At 38.9% G+C, this 17489-nt stretch overlaps 1 protein-coding gene across 3 annotated transcripts in view; it reads left to right on the top strand.

Moving 5' to 3' along the window:
* The first annotated feature begins 2997 nt into the window (after positions 1–2997).
* The window catches only part of LOC114025654 (protein prune homolog 2-like), a 226028-nt gene continuing 211536 nt past the window's right edge, over positions 2998–17489 (top strand). For all 3 annotated transcript variants that reach the window (XM_027839129.1, XM_027839130.1, XM_027839131.1), the window contains exons 1-2: positions 2998–3111; positions 5427–5521. In XM_027839129.1, coding sequence (XP_027694930.1) covers positions 3000–3111; positions 5427–5521 — 207 coding nt within the window. In that variant the 5' untranslated portion in view covers positions 2998–2999. The remainder of the gene's footprint in view (positions 3112–5426; positions 5522–17489) is intronic.

Raw genomic sequence — 17489 nt, forward strand, 5'->3', positions numbered from 1 at the left:
TTTTCATGATTTTCTTGCATCACTCTCATTTCTCTTCCCAATTTTTCCTCTACTTCTCTTACCTGATTTTCAAAATCCTTTTTGAGCCCTTCCATGACCTGAGACCAATTCATATTTTACTTGGAGGCTTTGGATGTAGGAGCTTTGACTTGGAGTCAGGAAAGCTCATCTTCCCAAGTTCAAATCTGGCCTCGGATACTTACTAGATGTGTGGCCCTGGGCAAATCATTTAATCCTGTATACCTCAGTTCCTTATCTGTAAAATAAGCTGGAGAAGTAAATGGCAAACCACTCTAGTATTTCTGCTAAGAAAATGCCAAATGGGGTCGTGAAGAGTCAGACACAACTGAAATGACTCAACAACAAGAGGTTGGGAAGGGAGTCATGTGTGATAAAGCAGGAAAAACAGCTTGGAGACAGATTGTGAAGGACTTTATATGACAGAAGATTTTATATTTGATTCTAGAGGTGATAGGAACCCAGTGGAGTTTCTTGAGTAGAGGATGTGTGTGTGTGTGTGTGTGTGTGTGTGTGTGTGTGTGTGTGATATGTCTAACATGACATATTAGACCGGCACTTTAGGAAAATCACTTTGGCAGCAGTGTGCATGCAGCATGGAGTGGAATGGGGAGGGACTTGAGGCAAAGAGAACAAATTGGAGCCTGTTAAAATAGAGCAGGGGAGTGACGATGAGGAACTAAATTTGGGTAGGGGCTGTGTGAGTGGAGAGAAGGGGCCTGACTGGACAGATGCGACTGGAGGCAGAAGCAACAGCATTTGCAAAGTAGGTAGATTAGGTATGATTCCCAAGATCAATGGAGAAATAGGCACAAAGAGGTCAGAGGAATCTCGTGCCTCCTGGTTCGGGGCTCTTTCTGTTTCATCACAATTCATCTTCCTTCTCCCCACCCTTCCATTCTTTGCCATATTCCTTTTTGTCCTTTACTTCCTCTGCCTCTTTCCCAACAGGTGCTGTCTTTTGCCTTTCTTTCCTTCACCTTTGCAACATCTATTGGATACACCCTCTTCTCTCCTCTGACACTGCCACCATTCTGGTGCAGGCTCTCTTTGTCAAATGCCTGGATTATTGCAATAGGCTGCTGGTGGGGGTGCCTGCCACCATTCTTTCCCCACTCCAGCCCTTCATTCATTCAGCCACCAAAGTAATTATGGTGCAGGTTCATTCATGTTAAACGGTGGGTGGCTCCCTCTACCACTAGGATCAAACAGAAAACTCTGTTTGGCATTTGAAGTTATTTATAACCTACTCTCCTCCCTCCCCACCCCAGTCCTGCCTGCCTCCATCTTTCAAATTTTCTTACACCTTACTCCCTGCCATGTACCCCTTGATCCAGTGACACTGGCTTCCTTGCTGATCCCAAACTAGACACTCCATCTCTCAACTCCAGGCATTTTCTTTGGCTGTCTCCCATGCCTGGAATGTTCTCCCTCCTCAGCTCTGCCCAATAGCTTTCCTGGCTTCCATCAAGTCCCAATTAAAATCTCAGGAAGCCTTTCCCAACCCCTCTTAATAATGCTAATGCCTTCCCTCTTTTAATTATTTCCTATTTGTCCTGTATATAGCTTGTTGGTACACAGTTGTTTGCTTGTTGTTTTCCTCATTAGATTGTGAGCTCCTTGAGGGCAGGGACTATCTTTAGCCTCTTTTTGTATACCCCCTGCTTAGCATGTAGTAGACACTTAATAAATGTTTATTGATTGACTTAGATATGGTCATGGAACCCATCCTTAGCAATGTGCCTGACACCTGGATTAAATGATGGATTTATGATTTACACATTAAGAAATCACATCATGAATCTGTTTTTCTCTCTGTAGATTTAACTAAATAGGAACTTTCTCCAGCTTTACTAGCCTGACTCTCTTTGCCAGAGGAGAGCCTGTATGGAGGCTATAAAATGATTTAACGGGTCCCCACCCCACTGGGGATTGTGTTTGGTTGGATTAAAAAAATGCTTTGAGAGGATATTTCCTCTGAACAAATAACCTTGTAATATAAGGCTCTAATTTAAGAAATTATGAAACAAAGGATATGTAAACTGCTCTCTTAGCCAGGTTCTAGAACAAGGCAAGGGGCTCACAGTCATAGATTCTGAATGTCATCTAAATGGGTACTTTGCTAAGAAATAGAAGAAATTAATTTTAGAATTCCACAAGCTGGTGGTATTTATGCTTTATTATGTCCTTTCAAGGAAATACCTTTGAATAGTTCACCATTTGTATTGCGATTAATTTAATGGAATCTTATTTTTATTATTTTGGACCAGGCATGTGATTTCATTTCACTTCTCATGAGGAAATCTCATTGACCAGTGCAAATGAGCACCTGGCTCTGCAATTTATCATCTTACAAAATTGCCTGGAGTAATGAGAGTCTAAGAGCCTTTCCCAGGGTCACTAGTATGTGTCAGAGTCAGGACTCAACTCAGTTCTTCCCTGTGCTCTATGCATTCTACCAGGTCCATATACACACAGCATGTGCCAGGCCAGTCAGATGATCCCCACTACTTTATCAGCTAGGAGAGATTAGTTGACTTGCTCTAGATCACACAGGGAGTAAATGGCAAAGCTGGATCATTTGACTTCATACTCAGCCCTCTTTCCACTGGCTATCTGTCTCTCCTTATTTTTTTAAGGGTTTTAAATTAATTAAATTATTTATCTCGGTCTGTTGTACTTGGGTCCATAACTTCTTAATTGTAAGTCTTAGTTTTAAGTCATGCTGATGGTTACTGGTGTGAAATGAACTTTGGCAGATTGTTATTAAAGCATTCATGTAGGAAATGGGCTTCAATGCCACCTTGAAAAGGACCTTTTTAATTTCTCGAAGTGGAATTTGAGAAGAGATGGGTAGGACCACTGATGATATGACTCAAAAAGACGTAGGCTCTCACATCACATATCAGTATTTAAAAGCCAGTGTCTCTTTCATTTCAGGGAGTATTCTTTTCAACTGGATGTCCATGGAATCTGAGAAGATGTCAGAGAAACAGGAAGAAATTCTTTCCATTCTAGAAGAGAAATTTCCTGATTTGCCTCCAAGAGAAGACATTATCAGTGTTCTGCAAGAGACCCAATGCAATGCTCAGGGTAAGTGTTAACATCATTGAGGCACATCACAACTCTTTTCTGAGTATAGGGGATAGTGTATTGCATTATTTCAGAAGTTGTGTTTCCTCTGCTTTTTTATGCTTGCAGATGATTTTCATTTAAATAACTGCAACCTGCCTGGGTACAGTTAGCTGATACTGCCAATACTCTGAGGTACTGATGTCTGGAAATGTTTCGGGTATTCATTCGGCTAATGTGTACCCCTGACACACCATTGTACAGTATTGATTTGTAGAGAGGGTTCTATTTTAAGAATAGGGTAGGGCTGACTGCAAACTAGAGAGCATTTTATAAATAAATTATATTTTAGAAGGATATGAAGAAGTGAAAGAGAAACGCTGGGTCGATGAAAATGTTCTGTTGATTAGAGGCTTAAAGGCTCACTTTACCAGGCTTCTTTAAATAAACAAAATTTCCTGATGAAGATGGGGACCATCATTCATTCAGCAAAAATAACCTTCAGGGTTCAGTGATCAGTATGGTTACATCCTCCATTGCCATAGAGCCCAGCTTCTCTACTACTGAGTGTGGTCTTAAGGATATGCTACAGCTGAAAAATTCATAAGCTGGTGATGAGCTTGGCTAGACTGATCCTCAGACAGTAGACACATCATGTCTCCCGCCCTTTGTTAGAAACCTTTCCAGTTTGTGTGGAGTCATCAGAGCTTGTGTTCCTTGGCATAGAATTTGAGAATCCAGGGTCACCTTCATGCTGTGATGAGATATTGGACGTGGATTTTAGTGAAAAAGAATAAAGCAAATATCTATAATATACACGTGGATAGGTTGCACAGTGTTTTCTGACACCTACTAGCTATGAGATCCTGGGCAAATCCTTGAACCTTTCAGTGTTTTAAGAAGCCCTATAAGACTATAAGTTGCAGAGAAAGGGCTGACCTGTATTGGTGGAGAAAGTTTCTCACTGAGACCTCCCTACATCAAGGCAATCACTGGTCCAGTCACTATCCCTGTCCCTATTTGCTTGAGTGTATCTATTTAGGAAATGCGTGATGAGAAAAGGTGGGCTGGTCATGTAGAGAGAGAAGGGGATAACAGATGGGCAGCCTAAGGGCTGTAACCCCCAAATGTAAAATGACCTGGGGCCGGGATTTTTAGATTTTTTTTTGTGCCATGGACTCCTTTGGCAAATAGTGAAGCCTAGGTACCCCTTTGCCAAATCATGTTTTTAAATGTGTAAAATAAAATATTTAAGATTGCAAGGAAATAAAATATATTGAAATATAGATGTCTATATATACCTATATATAAATATTTAAAGACCCTCCTGAAATCTATCCACAGACTCCTTAGGGGTCCATTGATTACCCACCCTTCCCCCCAACCAGGTTAAGAACCTTTGACTTAGAGGAAGACATCTTGACAGTAAATAGCTCTATGGAAGAACACAGGCAAAATACACACAATGATGAAATGGCATCCATTTGATGCCTAATTGGTGTTTTTGTTGCTGTTGATATCAGTACATTACAGACAATCTATTTGGGATACAGGACAGTTATGTAGTTTCCCATGATCTTTCAACCTTCAAGTCATAGGTAGCTTATAATCTACCAGTCTTTATTGACTGTCTAAGTTGTGAGGTTGCTAGATGGGGAGGCACATAATAGAGACACTTTTGTCCATATATTTCTATGGATTTTCTGTTGTTTGAAAAAAAGGTGAAGAAAAGCCATAACATATGCATAGGATGAGAATTTGCTGCCAGGAGAGTACCTGCTTCCTCTATTACGGATTTCATTCAAACCCACCAGACTAAAACTCTAAGCAATGCTGAAAATTTAGAATTAGGGAATACAGTATTTACCATTGTAATAATTACTACTATAAATCCTCTAGGAAAGAATGAATGACTGAATTAGAATAATTCCATCATTATTATATTTACCCACCAGATAAACTGCACATTGAAAAAATTCACTTGAAAAAAATTTTGGAAGTAAGAAATGTTGGTTCACTCAAAAGCGTCCTGGAAATAAATCAGAGAATGTAATTTTGCTATGGTATCATCAATGATCTATATAATTTGTGGCCTCAAATTTGTGTCAACAATAGTGATCTCTAAACTTGTTCATTTCATTGGTTTCCCTTACTATGGCATTAGGATACTAATGATTCCCTAAAAACAAATATGTATTTGAGAGATATTAAGTTTCCACAGTATTTGAGGGGGAAAAAGGAATTGAGGTTAATAGTGTGAACATTTTGACATAATATTGTTATACTGTAAATTTTCTCTACAGTAAAAGCATGCTATGTTCTCCTTCTTTTAACAGGTTTAAGTATTGAACAGACAGTGCTGAAGGATCTGAAGGAACTGTCAGATGGAGAAATAAAAGTAGCAATTAGTACTGTATACATGACCCTTGAGGTAAGGCTTGAAATTATGTAATGTTCAATATGAGTCATTATGTGATGCTTGAGTTTTTTTTCCCAGATTTCTTTGCCATTGGTTTTTTAAACTCTAAGTTGTTTGCTACGACTCCCTGTTTGTAGTATTATTTATATAGGAATGTGTATTAACATGTTCTAATATTCTAATGATCTATGATTTCATTAATATGGGTATCCCTATATTGTAGTCTGCTAGGTGGTATAGAATGTTGAACCTGGAGTCAGTAGACCCAATTTCAGGTCCTCCCTCAGACACTAGCTAGTTGTGTGATAAGTGGACAAGTCACTTAACCTCCTTCTGCCTTAGTTTCCTCACCTGTAAAATGGGGATAATAATATCATCTACCTCCCAGGGAAGTTATAAGGATCAAATAAGATACTACATGTAAAGCACTTTGTGAACCTTAAAATGCTATATCCATGCTATCTGTTACCACCACCACCACCACCACCACCACCACCACTACTACCACTATCATTCATGCCTGCCTATCCTGTATGACTTTTGCCTAAATCCACCATAATAGCTACATTCAACATCCTGGGGCCTTCCTTATATTCTCTGTTGTGAATACCCATGGAGTACCCATTGTTACGATATTTTAAAACATAAACAATGAAAAATATCCACTTTAATTCCTAGGGTATGGGCTACCATATCATATCTCAACAGAAAGTTAACAAAAAAATTGTCTGCTTCTGTCCCACATATTGTATGTGCTGCTTGACACTGCTTACTGGAACTGTGTGTCATTTCTTAAAAAAATAATCTCTACACTGGCTTTTGTAAGCTCCAGAGCCTGAGAAAACTTGTCATTTTGGTAATAAATCATGAAGGCTGTAGCACTAATAATAAGTAAATCTTTCCATTTTTATCACAGGGGTGACTCATGCTTAATATCTTTCTTGTCTTTGTATGGTTCTTTAGTGAATTATCTTTTTATCTGCTTTGGGAGTTTTCAGCAACTTGCATGTTAATCTTAATTAATTTTTCCTAATTAGAACTATATTTTATATAAGTACATTTGTAGCTGTCCAGAATTCTGTATATTCTTTTACAACTCTCTTGCTTTGTTTGGGCCTGTGTTCCTTGGTAGTTGTCTCCTACTCTTTTGTCAACATTATTCATATTCAACAAACATTTTTAAGTACCTCAGATGTATGACACTAGGTTAGATGCTGGGTCATCAATGTGATGAGGACCTGTGAGTTTATATCTTGGGTTTTTGGAGTTGTATATTCCCATGATGATCTCTATTTGAGTATCTTATATCTATGCCTGGATACATGTAACTTGTTATGCTCATATATGACAGTTTTAAGGAAAGATAAATGGATTTAGAGTCAGATGACCTGAGTTCAAGGCTCTGGCCCTGTTGTTTATCTCTTGTGGTGGATCAATTTACTTCCCTGTTCCTTCTTTTCCTTGTGTATAAAATGAACAAATTTGATTTATCAACAGTAAATCCCTGATACCAGAGATAGCAGGTTGTATTTAAAAAATATTTTCTTTTTTGTTTGATAGGGTGAAACCTGTGGACTCTATCTTTGAATAATACCTTTAAATACATAGAATAAAATATGTAGGATTATAAAGGGAACCAATTGTACTGAAATAATTACCAAAATATTTTAATATCAAGTTTATGTGCCCCAGATTAAGAACCCTTAGATTAGATGAAGCCCCTTTAAATTCTAATCTGTAATTTAGTGAGTATATGGATATTCAACATCCTCTCACTCAGGGGTATCCTAGAGCTTCCTTGAACAAAGTGAGAGCATTGTTAAATCATCATGAACATTTCCATCTTGTTTCTTTTTTTGTTTGTTTGTTCAGTCATTTTCATGACCCCATTTTGGGGTTTTCTTGGCAATGATACTGAAGTGGTTTGCCATTTCCTTCTCCAGCTCATTTTACAGATGAAGAAACTGAGACAGACAGGGTTAAGTGACTTGCCCAGAGTTACACAGCTAGTAAGTAGCTGAGGCCGGGTTTGAACTTGGGAACATAAGTCTTCCTGACTCCAGGTCTGGCACTCTATCCACTTTACCCTAGCTGTCCTGTTCATACATTTGTTGTTGAGTCATTTCAGTTGTATCCATTGTATGTGACTCTCCATGACCCCATTTCAGGTCTTCTTGGCAAAGATACTGGAGTGGTTTGCCATTTCCTTCTCCCATTCATTTTACATGTGAGGAAACTGAGGCAAACAGAGTTAAGTGACTTTGACCTGGGTCACACAGCTAGCCAGTGACTGAGGCTGGATTTGAATTCACCAAGATGAGTCTCCTGATTCCAAATCTGGCTCTTTATCCACTGTGCCACCTAGTTGCCCCTTGTTGATATTATTGATAATATAAACTATTAAGCCTTAAAACTGCATTAAGACTTTTGGGACATCTGGCCTGTATTCACACCAATAAACTGAATGTTGTTCTATGACCTTTGTAAAACTTGCTTCTCATTCCACTGATGATTCACTCTATGAGGGTGTGTCCTCCCAGGACTTGGCATAGTGCTTTGCACATAAATAGTGCTTAATAAAAATGCTTACTGATTTGAACTGCAGATGCTAGGTCAACAATATAAGAAAGATGCTGACTTCTAATACTAACCTTGTTAGTAGAGTGACTCTGCTCTCTCTGGAGAGTTGAGGATTGATAATTACCACAGCTGATCTTCAAAGTGGGTACAGCCAGAAAATGTACCTTAAACATTTTGTGGAGTATAGTGGAGAGATAAAACTGACATTAACCTCCAGGGCTCAAAGAGATACATCCTATACATGGGTCAGCGGAAACAGGCCCTGTTTATGCTTGTACAATGTGCCTTAGGGATCCCTAACCTTTCCCAATATCACACCAGTTAATGGCATCTTACTAAGTTTTAAGTGCCTTTTTTGAAACTCCTTTCTAAATTCACACAGAACAACTTAGGGAACTGCCATTTGTAGCAAAATTTTTGACTTTATTTGAAGACTCTATCATTGAATTACTTCAGCCATTGTGTACCTTCATTTATATTATGCAGTGTATATCAATGGCTGCTGTGTCAAGGTATGCTCAATCGCAAATATTTAGCATGCTGAACAAGTGATGCAATGATAACCCTAGCTCGACAATAATTTACATTTTGGTCTTTTAATTAATCAGTTGGTTAACTACATGCCTGGCAATGCAATCTGATTTCTTGAAAGTGGAAGACCAATGGATAAATCAAACATGCATGTCATTTTAAACTATTACCAGCTGTGTAGAAGCTATTCACTTTCTTCTGGTACAGATGTTTAAGAGGGAAAAAAGAGGGAAATCTAGAGATGGAGATCTGGTTTTATCTCTAGGCAGTATAGTAATTGAGCAGGGGGAGGAGAAGAGGAGAGGTTCCTGATTATTTCTATTAAAACCCTTTTGATATCTAACTGCTTCAAGATTTCTTTTTCTGCTTGTGTTTCCAAGTTCCCTTTCTCTACACTCCTTGAGAGCAGGGATTGTTTCATTCTTCATATTTGAATCCCCAGCATACTGTACAGTGTTCTTCCTGCATATTTGATTGACAAAATGCTGATTCTTTTTGAGTCTATATGGATATTATTATTAATTCTTTGATATAATGTATGGTAGGTGCTTTAAAATGCTTGTTTATTGATCTCATTAGCACTGTTTCTTAACTCCCTGGAGATCTCATGATCTCTCTATTCCTTTTAAATTATGGCCAACTTTGCTTCCTTTCTGTTCAATTCCATGCTGTGGGCAGATTTCCATTACTACATTTCCTTCCCTTCCACTCCCTACCCCTATCTACCCCCCTCCCTTTCTTATTTTGAAGAAGGGACCAAAGGATCCATACTTCATTTTTTGGACTTTGCCACCATGTCCCTCATTACTGAGGGTGGGTCTCTTCTCCCCCAACCCCCTTTCAGCTCCCTTTTGTGGGCTGTCTTATTCCAGTAGACGGTAAGTTCTTTTAAGTCAGGGACTGACTTTCTTTTTGCTTATATTTGGATTGCTGGCTCTCAGCACAATGCTGGGCACATAGTAAGCACTTAACAAAAGCTTGTTGACTTGATTTTTGACAAGCTTACTGATAATTATTACCCACTACTCACCTCCAAAGGATAAGCATAAAAGAGAAAGGAGGTAAAGTTTAAGTGAATTGTAGCATAAAATCAAAGAATATCAGAACTGGAAGGAATCCTAGAAATCATTTCATTGAATCTCATTTTATAGATAAGAAATTTAAGGCTCAGAGTGATCAAGTGAATTACTCAAGGTTACATAGCTAGCAAGTGACACAATCTTCTATATTAGCTGTTTACTTCCTCTAGTAAAAGATTTGGGGAGGAAGTTTAAAGTATTGAGAAAAATGGCCATTTCCAATTTCTCCATTGACTCCCTTTCCCTTCAAGGATTTTCTTGATATTCAATTTTAAACTAAATAGGGTATAGTGGTAAAGGATCATTCCTCCTGGGATTTGTCCCCTAAGATATGACCCTGAGTCTGGAATACTTCTATTGGTGGTCCTGTACTAGAGAGATAAGATCCAATTGTTTGGAGGACAAAGTTGGAGAATAGATATAGATGAAAGTATGGTAGGCTAATTAAAAAAAAAAAAAGGTACTCCATTCAGTCTTGAAATATGAAGACTGAGGAGAAAATCTGATGGAAGCCTGTACAATCATGGAAGACTGTAATGAAAAGAAACAACTTTTTTCATCAAATTCTGAACCATTAGACCTGGAAAGTGCCCCTTGAAGTTTAAAATAATTAATTTTGGAAAGGGAAGTAACGGGATCTTGTCAGAAGCCTTTGGTTTTTGCACCAGTCTTTTCTAGTAATCCTTTTCTTGCCTTTCTTCCCACCCACGATGAGCCTTTTTTTATGACAAGGAAAAGTTTGACAAAACTAACCAATGTACTGAGTGTTTTTCAACAGTTTAAGAAATATTCTGTAGCCATAGTTCCCTGCCTCTCCAATTAAAGGCTCTCTTACCTTGTTTCCACTAATGGATCTTCCGTTTAAAAACTATTGCCTTTCAACATTGCTAAGCATAATTTTGGCACAGTGGAAGGAAATTTGGGTTAATTAGGGGTATTACCTTTTGGGATTATGCTTCTGTTTGATGCCTGTTTTCACTCTAAATGAGTAGAGGTTGAACTTTGGTTGACTACTGTTATCGAATTCTGTTGTCCTATTAATATCACATCAAACATTTTCCCCTCACCACTGACCTCTGCTCTGATCAAAGAGAGTATTGCAGTGAATCTATTCAGAGACTTTTGGGTAGTAAATGAGTCACCAAATGGGATCAAGAGAGATGGGTTGTCCTGTGGCAGGACTCAGAAGAACAGACATAATTAACACTAGGTTGATTTGTCCCTCTTATTGTAGTTCTTGAGAGGCAGACACCAATATTCCTGTAGGAAACACATGCCCTCACTTTCCATTCCGCAGGAATGACAATGCAAAGGTGTGAACTGGTTCTGAATGCACAAGTTTTACTCTCTGAAAATGAGAGTCATTCTCATCAGAAACACTTGTTTAGAGTGCTAATGATCTCTTTGCTTAGTTTTGGTATAGCCATTCTGAAGGCATTACTCTTTCTGTTAATAATATGCTAGTGGCAAGGGATTCACTGGATAGGTGCCAGCTACAGCTTTGCTCTTCCCTAATGTTTTCTCACTGATGCAACTGCTCTTTACCATGAGGGATGAATGCTTTCTTTGGAAGATATAGTTCATGGTGACATTAACTGAACTTTAAACAGTAGGACCTGCAATAAATTAGTATCAGTCATTATTTCTGTTCTTACTAACAGTTATGAGCCTTAGATGGAGGGGTCACAGAAGGCCAGTAATACAAAAAAGCAATGAGTGTTATTATGGTATATTTTAACTTAGATGCAAGGAGGCCCAAGGCCTAAAACAAAACAAACAAGAGTAGGGACATAGAGGAAGAGACGAAGAGAAAGAGTGGGAGAAGGAAGGAAGGGTATAGGACAAAGGGAATAACTAGGTCTCAGTCACTGGAGGGGTTGGTTGCTAGACTATTGTGTAGGATGGTCAACAGGAAGAATAAGGGAGTCAGCAGAGGTCCTTTGGAGAGTCCTTCCTTAGACCAGGTACCTGCAGCATTTCCAAATTCTCCATTGCTTCTCTTACTCAATGCCTGGCATATATAGTCTTTACACCAGGATGAGTAGTTGAAGCAGCTGAAGGTCATGGATTTTGTATGGAGGGGGTGGGTTCTCACTCAGGTGAATCTAGTTGCTATCCCATCTCCAATGTCATACCTATGGGGATTCAGGGTATTAGTCATGCCATTCATTTATCCTTCCTGTGACTCCCCAGAACCGAACTCCCTTTCTTGTCCATGGTACTCCTGTATGTTCTGTCTCTCCCATTAGAATGTAAGCTTTGATGCCAGGGGCTGTCTCACTTTTGTATTTGCATTCCCAGCACATAACAGAGTGCCTGGCATATAATAGGTCTTTAATATATATTTTTTCACTCATTCATTCTATTAAACAGAGAGTGCATCCATAGTGGGGGTTGGGGCAGGGTTGAAAATTTCCTGAAAATGACAGAGCAAGGATGTTAAGAAGAAAGGGCATACCTAATGTCCAGAACAGAGACAGACTTCCTCAAAAGAGCATTGTAAGTCTCAGAGAAACCTAGAAGTACAAGATTTCTTAAACTACCACAGCTGTTTATGGTCACAATTTCCCTTTCCCATTTCCTATTTGACTATTGTCATCATAATACATTCTTGATTCTCTTTTCCTCACCATTCATTTCATTCCTTTCCCACTTTCTCTTTACCATTTGTCCTTGGTCAGTCATGGAACATCCCTCACTCTCCATGTCCAATGGACACATGCTATACAAAATATGCTACACTACACTATTTCTTAGCTCTCAACATTTACCTGTGGAATATGGTTTTGCTTTGTTCTTGATGCTGCTCTTCAGTTAGGACCTAGCCAAATCCACATACCAGCCTCAGGTGTTCCCATTAACAAGTGGCCTAGGTTCCAAGATGGGATGAAGGTTTATGTCCATGTGTGGAGGGTGGTTAATGGCATTTAGCCGCTTTTATGGTGGCAGAGTGGGAAAACTGCCCAGTACAGAGATGAGATCCCAACTGAAGGCTTAGTGCTATCTTTGGACATGAAAATCTTGAAGTTGATAGAATGGAACCCTATGTGTGCAGAGTCCAGCTAGATGTTGACTTCTTACTGATGGTGCCATCCTGTCTGTTATCACTCTGAAATTGGTTGTATTCTACATATAGTGATGGCAGAGCAGATGCAGTTATTGACTGTGCCCTTATAGATGAATCCTTAGAACCCTTGCCTCATATATTAATGACATTTGTATTCTGTATGATTAAATGCCATGTAATTTAGGATTGTCTACAATTTAGAGATTGTCTTGTTTTTCATTAAGGCAGTAGTTTTGTGCTGCTGAAACCTCAAATCTATGGTTTTCAGCCTAGGGAATAATGCATTTTTGGATTCAAACACATCCATAAAATATAATAGATGTGCAGATGCCACTGTAATTAAGCGTTACTTTTCTAAGTACTGTGGTCTACTGGGCCCCTGTAGACATGGCAGTCAGTGTTTGAATGGAAATAAATGATCTTTGGAAGTTCTAAATCCCTAATCTAGATTTTTCTCTTTAAAATGATCTTCCATGTGTTTCCTCAGAGCCCTGATTCACTCAGGGCCCTTGTGGACAGCAGATGTTCTCAAGCTATCTGCTAAAATAGTGGTAGTAGCTATTGTTTGACATGATGGTAAAAGTTCCAAAATCCAATAGTGGCAAAAGAGGTTTTCAATTTCTGGGATGTTCCCTTCTTGTCAGAGAGAAACTTTCTATTTCTTTCTTTTGAAGAGAGTTGTTCAGTGCTGTATCTGAACAGCAATTACTATTTAGAAGAAGTATGGAAAGTACAGTGTTTGAGAAATCTTTTACCTACTTGATTCCTTGCATTTAAAAAAGAAACTCAGATATTGACTTCGATGTCCTCCCCCGAACTGTTTAAATCCTACCCATTGTTCAAAGCCAAGTACGGGACTTCCTTCACCAGGAAGCCTCCTCTACTACTCAAATTCTCATTTATTTCCCTTTCCTTTGAATTGTCATAGTAATTACAGCTTGAATTATTCAAATTAAGCCCTAATTATATGTTGCTATATATATATTTTCCAGTTGTTTCATGTATGCTAAACTTATCTCCCCAACCAGATTGTAAGTTCCTTGAGGGCATGAATCTAGCAATATACACTTCTTCAGAGCTGAGAGCACATAGCAGGGACTCAGCAAATACTTGCTGATTGATAGATGATATTGTATAAGCAGAGTCCGTGTCAGACTAGTTAATAATTTTCCCCCTTTAACTCTGATTTGTATTTCATTTTTCCTCTCTTCTTCCACTCCTCCCTCTCTCCTTTCTTTTCTTTTCTTCCTTCCTTCTTTCCTTCCTTCCTTCCTTTCCTCCTCACTCCCTTCTTTCTTCATCCCTTCCTTCCTCCCTCCCTCCTTCCTTCATTCCTTCCTTTCCTTCTTAATAAATTAGGAAGAAAAACTAACTTATTTGGTGATATTTGAACAAGGTATTAAGTAACTGGCACATTCTTGGTGATTAGTATGTTTTAGTCACTTTCTCTCTGAAAGGCTATTTCTGCCTCAAAAGTAATATTAGGTAGATAAGGAATAGCATGCCTATTTATGGATGAGCAAGGTGCTCATCAGGCTGGTAGAATAAAGACATCAATTGCATAGGATGAGAAGGCATTGATGAGTTGCCATGTGCACCAACAATGAAGTACCCACATTAACAAGGTCATAGATCTTCTGAATCATTAATGTATGGTTACGGATGGGTTTTTTTTTTTTTTGGCTTTGACAGGGCCAAGATTTCATCAGTATAGGGGAACTCTGAGTGAGAAACCATTTCAAACAGTGCAGATCTGCCCCTGCTCTCCAATTTATAATCTTAGAAATTTGCTTGTAGTGTGAAGAAGTTGTGACTTGTCCAGGGTCACACAGCCAGTATGTGTCAGAGGTAGGACCTGAACCCAGATCTTCTTGGTTTTTCATTCTGAAATCATCTGTCTGCCTACTTTTCCAGGCTGCTTCTGATTTCAGTTATTGATGTTAATTAATAAGCTTTCAATATATTACTGCCAATGACAATGTGTTCAAATAAAGAAGTGATGACCACTTGTTAGGGCTGTTGTAGAAGAGATTTCAGCCCTGGGAGGAAGGTTGACCCTCTCACGTCCGGCATGACCAAGGGCCTGAGGTCAGGCCAGATGAGTATCAGTTGAATTTTTAACTTAAAGAAGAGAAGATTTAGGGGGATGGTCAAGTATTGTCTTAAAAAGCATTTGAAAGGGCTATAATGTGAAAGACAACTAGACTTATTCTTCATGGCTACAAAGGGTAGGACAATGAATGGGTAGAAATTGCAGAGGTAAATTCTGGCTCGATGAAAGAAAATAGCTTCTAATGATTATGAGCTACCCAAGAGTGGAATGGCCTGCTTAGTGGGTTCCCCCTCACTGCAGGTCTATGTATGAAAGATGGATGGCCATGTGATAGAGGATATTGTAGAGGGGCTTCCTGATTGAGTATGGGTTAGCCTTTGAGATCCTTTGTAATTCTGAGGTTCTGTCTTTTCTGAGTGCTATTTTTCATGGCTTCATTTGCCTAAAAATTCCATCATTTCTCTTTAGTGACAGAAATTCTGAGAACCAGGAAGTTTGGGTTCCATAATATCAACAACAACATAGTCTTTCCAGGAAGTTTTGAATTGGTAGACAAAAGCTGCGCGTCTACTGTTTGGCTTCGTATTGACTCCCTGGGTATCAAGCAGGAAGTTACTTGAGTTTTTTTCCTCATGCATTTCTATGTGTTCATATTAGCAGATGCTTCAAGTAACATGGGCAGGAAATTAATAAGGAAGAATATAGGATTTCCTAACAGACCAGCAAACAATGACTTACATAACAATAATGAGTCAAAGACACAAGACCTGATAAGGACAGGTGACATATGGGCTCAGACTGAGATTGAGGGAGGAAAGAAGATGGAGCAGACAAGTCCTCAGAAGAAACCTAGCCAGAGAGAAAGCATCTCTTGTCAAAAGTTCAGTCATTACTATCTGTTCCTTTCTACACCGTCCTCACTCTGATTGTGCCTACTGAGTAGAATAGAATAGAGACCTAGGACAAATTGAGCCCATTGCTGATTATTGCTGTTGATTCCCTACAACCCTTCCCTTTTTTGATGTACTTTTTTTTTTAATACTAGACTTGTAACTCCATTGGCATGGGGAGTTCTTGGTGAGGAAATGCCCTCTGCTAGTACAGATCTGTAACTGTTCTACAATCTGGAGTCTTAAGAGATTTCCCTGGGGCCATAAATTGACCATAAATGCTCAGTCAGTATGTGTCAGAAACTGTTCTTGAATGCAGTTTTTTTTTGTGGTGTTAGGTCTATGTATGGCTCTTTCTATTATAACAGAGGTTGTTCTAAAGATCCTATTTCCATTAATTCCCTCTTAACCGTGTTTAAGGTTTTGTTTAGAATTTTTATGTTACAAAAGGCCCTCCCTTGAGTTGAGAAATGCCTGGAATTTACTCCTCTTGAAATCCTGTCTTTTTGATTTAGAACTGGAGTCAGAGGCAAATGGCCAAAGATCATGGCTGTCTTAGGCTTCCACCATGTATTCAGTCCCTGGTTGTCCCCATGACTACACTGTCTGGTAGTTTAGACATGAATTCAAGACATATTTAGTATAATCACTAGCACTGCTGATTTGCCACTCTATCTTGCAACTGGATTCAACACCATGTGGTTACCAAGGGGAAAAAAGAAACAACAAAACTTTGAGGAGTCATGAAAAATGAATTTAGTCCCAAGCTTGCTGGTTAAAAACCTCACAGAAGGCAAAATAGCCTTATTGGGGCATAGTAGCTGAGCCTCTTGTAGCCAGTATATAATACTAGGAAAAGAGAATACTCATTTGGGTCCCAAGTAAATTTTCTCATTACTTTGGTGTAGTGGATAGAGTGCTGGCTTTGGAATCAGGAAAACCTGGTTTCAAGTTCTGCCTTTCGCACATGTTGGTCATGTGACTCTGGACAAGTCACTTAATCTTCCTGTGTACCCTATTCTACTCTTGAAGATTATAATTTGCAGCCCATCTGAATGGGTAGAAGCTTCTTGACCTGAGAACTCCCTAGGTGAAATTACAGGTCTGAACTTAGAAACAAAAAGTTATCCACTTGTAGATATTTTGGTATAGGCAGATACTGTGGAGAAATATTTATCTCTCCTTTCATGTTGAGTGTATGGAGCAGAAGGGATAGCAGACAGCACATAAAACATGGTGCCTGCCCCAGGCATAAACTGACTTTAGAAGAGTTTGTTTCCAGAACTCAGATATTCCCACTTGCTACCATATGCAAATGCCACCAAGTGGGAATGAAAAAAAAAAACAAAACAAAACCCAGAGGCAAGCTTCTCAAGGAACTGAGGATAGGTCAGTCAGGATAAAACCAGCAATGGTGATTTGCCTTGTTGCAGAAAAGAAAATCCTGGGAAGGGCATTATGCTTTTTGTAGGAGTCCCGCGTGTCTCAGAAATGCAAGTTAGAAACCAAGAGACCAAGTGTGTTGCTTTATAATATTCTAATTTATGCATTTTGGTGAGTTTTGTTTTGCATGACTTAAGAGTACACATGTATATCCTAACTATAATCATATATCCCTTCTTTCTATCCCTTCCCTAGTTTGTGTGACATCAATGTAACTACAGCATTTGTAGCCCAGGGATGCTCTCACTGTCTTCTTATAGGGATAAAAATTGGGAAGAAATTTCTCCTATCCAATGCTGTGCCATTGAGTTCTGTTCACTTTCATCTTGGTTACCCT

Source organism: Vombatus ursinus, unplaced genomic scaffold, assembly GCF_900497805.2.
Source record: "Vombatus ursinus unplaced genomic scaffold, bare-nosed wombat genome assembly UNPS02014832.1, whole genome shotgun sequence".
Taxonomy (NCBI): Eukaryota; Metazoa; Chordata; class Mammalia; order Diprotodontia; family Vombatidae; genus Vombatus; species Vombatus ursinus.